General features: G+C 58.8%; 1 protein-coding gene across 2 annotated transcripts in view; it reads left to right on the forward strand.

The window, feature by feature from the left end:
* Positions 1-189: 189 nt before the first annotated feature.
* LOC105527983 (2-oxoglutarate and iron-dependent oxygenase domain-containing protein 2) overlaps positions 190-1,226 on the forward strand; it is an 8,520-nt gene continuing 7,483 nt past the window's right edge. Inside the window, exons 1-3 of one of the 2 annotated variants that reach the window (XM_011964519.1) lie at positions 190-338; positions 591-704; positions 807-906. In XM_011964519.1, coding sequence (XP_011819909.1) covers positions 330-338; positions 591-704; positions 807-906 — 223 coding nt within the window. In that variant the 5' untranslated portion in view covers positions 190-329. Of the gene's footprint in view, positions 339-532; positions 705-806; positions 907-1,226 lie in introns of those variants that run through there. The other variant, XM_011964521.1, reaches the window with a different exon arrangement.

Raw genomic sequence — 1,226 nt, forward strand, 5'->3', positions numbered from 1 at the left:
TGTTAGCCAGGATGGTCTCGATCTCCTGACCTCGTGATCCACCCTCCTCGGCCTCCCAAAGTGCTGGGATTACAGGCGTGAGCCACCGCGCCCGGCCACTTGCCCAAGCTTTTACAGCAGGAGCGGATGCGATCCTAGCCGTGGCTTCCAGACCCCTGGGCTCCTCACACCTTCCCACATACCCCGCAGGCTGCTGCCAGGGTTGCTGACCCACTCCCTCCTCCCCCTTCCCCTGGAGTCAGTGGTGGGAAGCTTCCCAGGAGAGTCCTCAGCAACCTCTGGAACGCAGGACTTGGCCATGACTGTCTCCCTCCCCTGTGTGGGCCCAGATGGTTGAGGTACATCTAGGGGTTCTCATCCCAGCTAGGCTCAGGTTGGGCAGCCTGAAACAGGATGGGTCTCCTTCTAGAAGTCCCTTTCAGCTAACAATCTGGAACTTGCAATTGACACAGATAGATTCAGGGGTGTAGGCTAGACTTGGCTTCCAGCCTGGGCCCTGTCTGGCGTTCCTGGGCTTCAGTTTCTTCATCTGTACAGTGGCCTCAGGAGGATGGGAGGCCCCACCTGGTAACAGCCTTGTGCCACCCCAGCTGGAGCAGGAGGTGGAGCGGCGGCAGCGGCTCGGGCCGGAGTCAGCGGCTAGGAAAGCCCTCATCGCGAGTTCCTACCACCCAGCACGGCCTGAGGTCTATGACTCACTGCAGGTACCAGCCAGCCAGAGTGCTTGAAGGCCGGTACTGGAAAGAGGAGGTAGCATCCAGGGCTGAGGGGCTGCCTGTCCCATAGCTGGTGTGTTCTGCCCCCAGGATGCAGCTCTGGCCCCCGAGTTTCTGGCCGCGGCTGAGTACAGTGTGTCCCCGGGCGCAGACCTCAAGGGCCTTCTCCAGCGGCTGGAGACAGTATCAGGTGAGGTCCTAGCCCTGAGACCTGGCAGGACCAGGGGATGGCAGCCTGGGAAACCTGGGTGTGGGATACTGGGGTCCCTCCAGCCACCATCTCTGCCTCCAAAAACCAAAGCAGCAGGAGCTGGAAGGGTCAGTGGGACCAGCCTGCCAGGAACAGGACATCTGCATTCATTCAATACCTGCCATGAGCCTGGTATCTTCATTCCTTCCTTCACACCTACCTTCGTGCCCTCATCCAGCAAATAGTAGGTATTTGTGTCAAGTGTGGGACAGCTGGCACACTGAAACAAGGCTGATCCAAGATCTTTTTTTTTTTTTTTT

Source organism: Mandrillus leucophaeus, unplaced genomic scaffold (genome assembly GCF_000951045.1).
Source record: "Mandrillus leucophaeus isolate KB7577 unplaced genomic scaffold, Mleu.le_1.0 Scaffold7, whole genome shotgun sequence".
Taxonomy (NCBI): Eukaryota; Metazoa; Chordata; class Mammalia; order Primates; family Cercopithecidae; genus Mandrillus; species Mandrillus leucophaeus.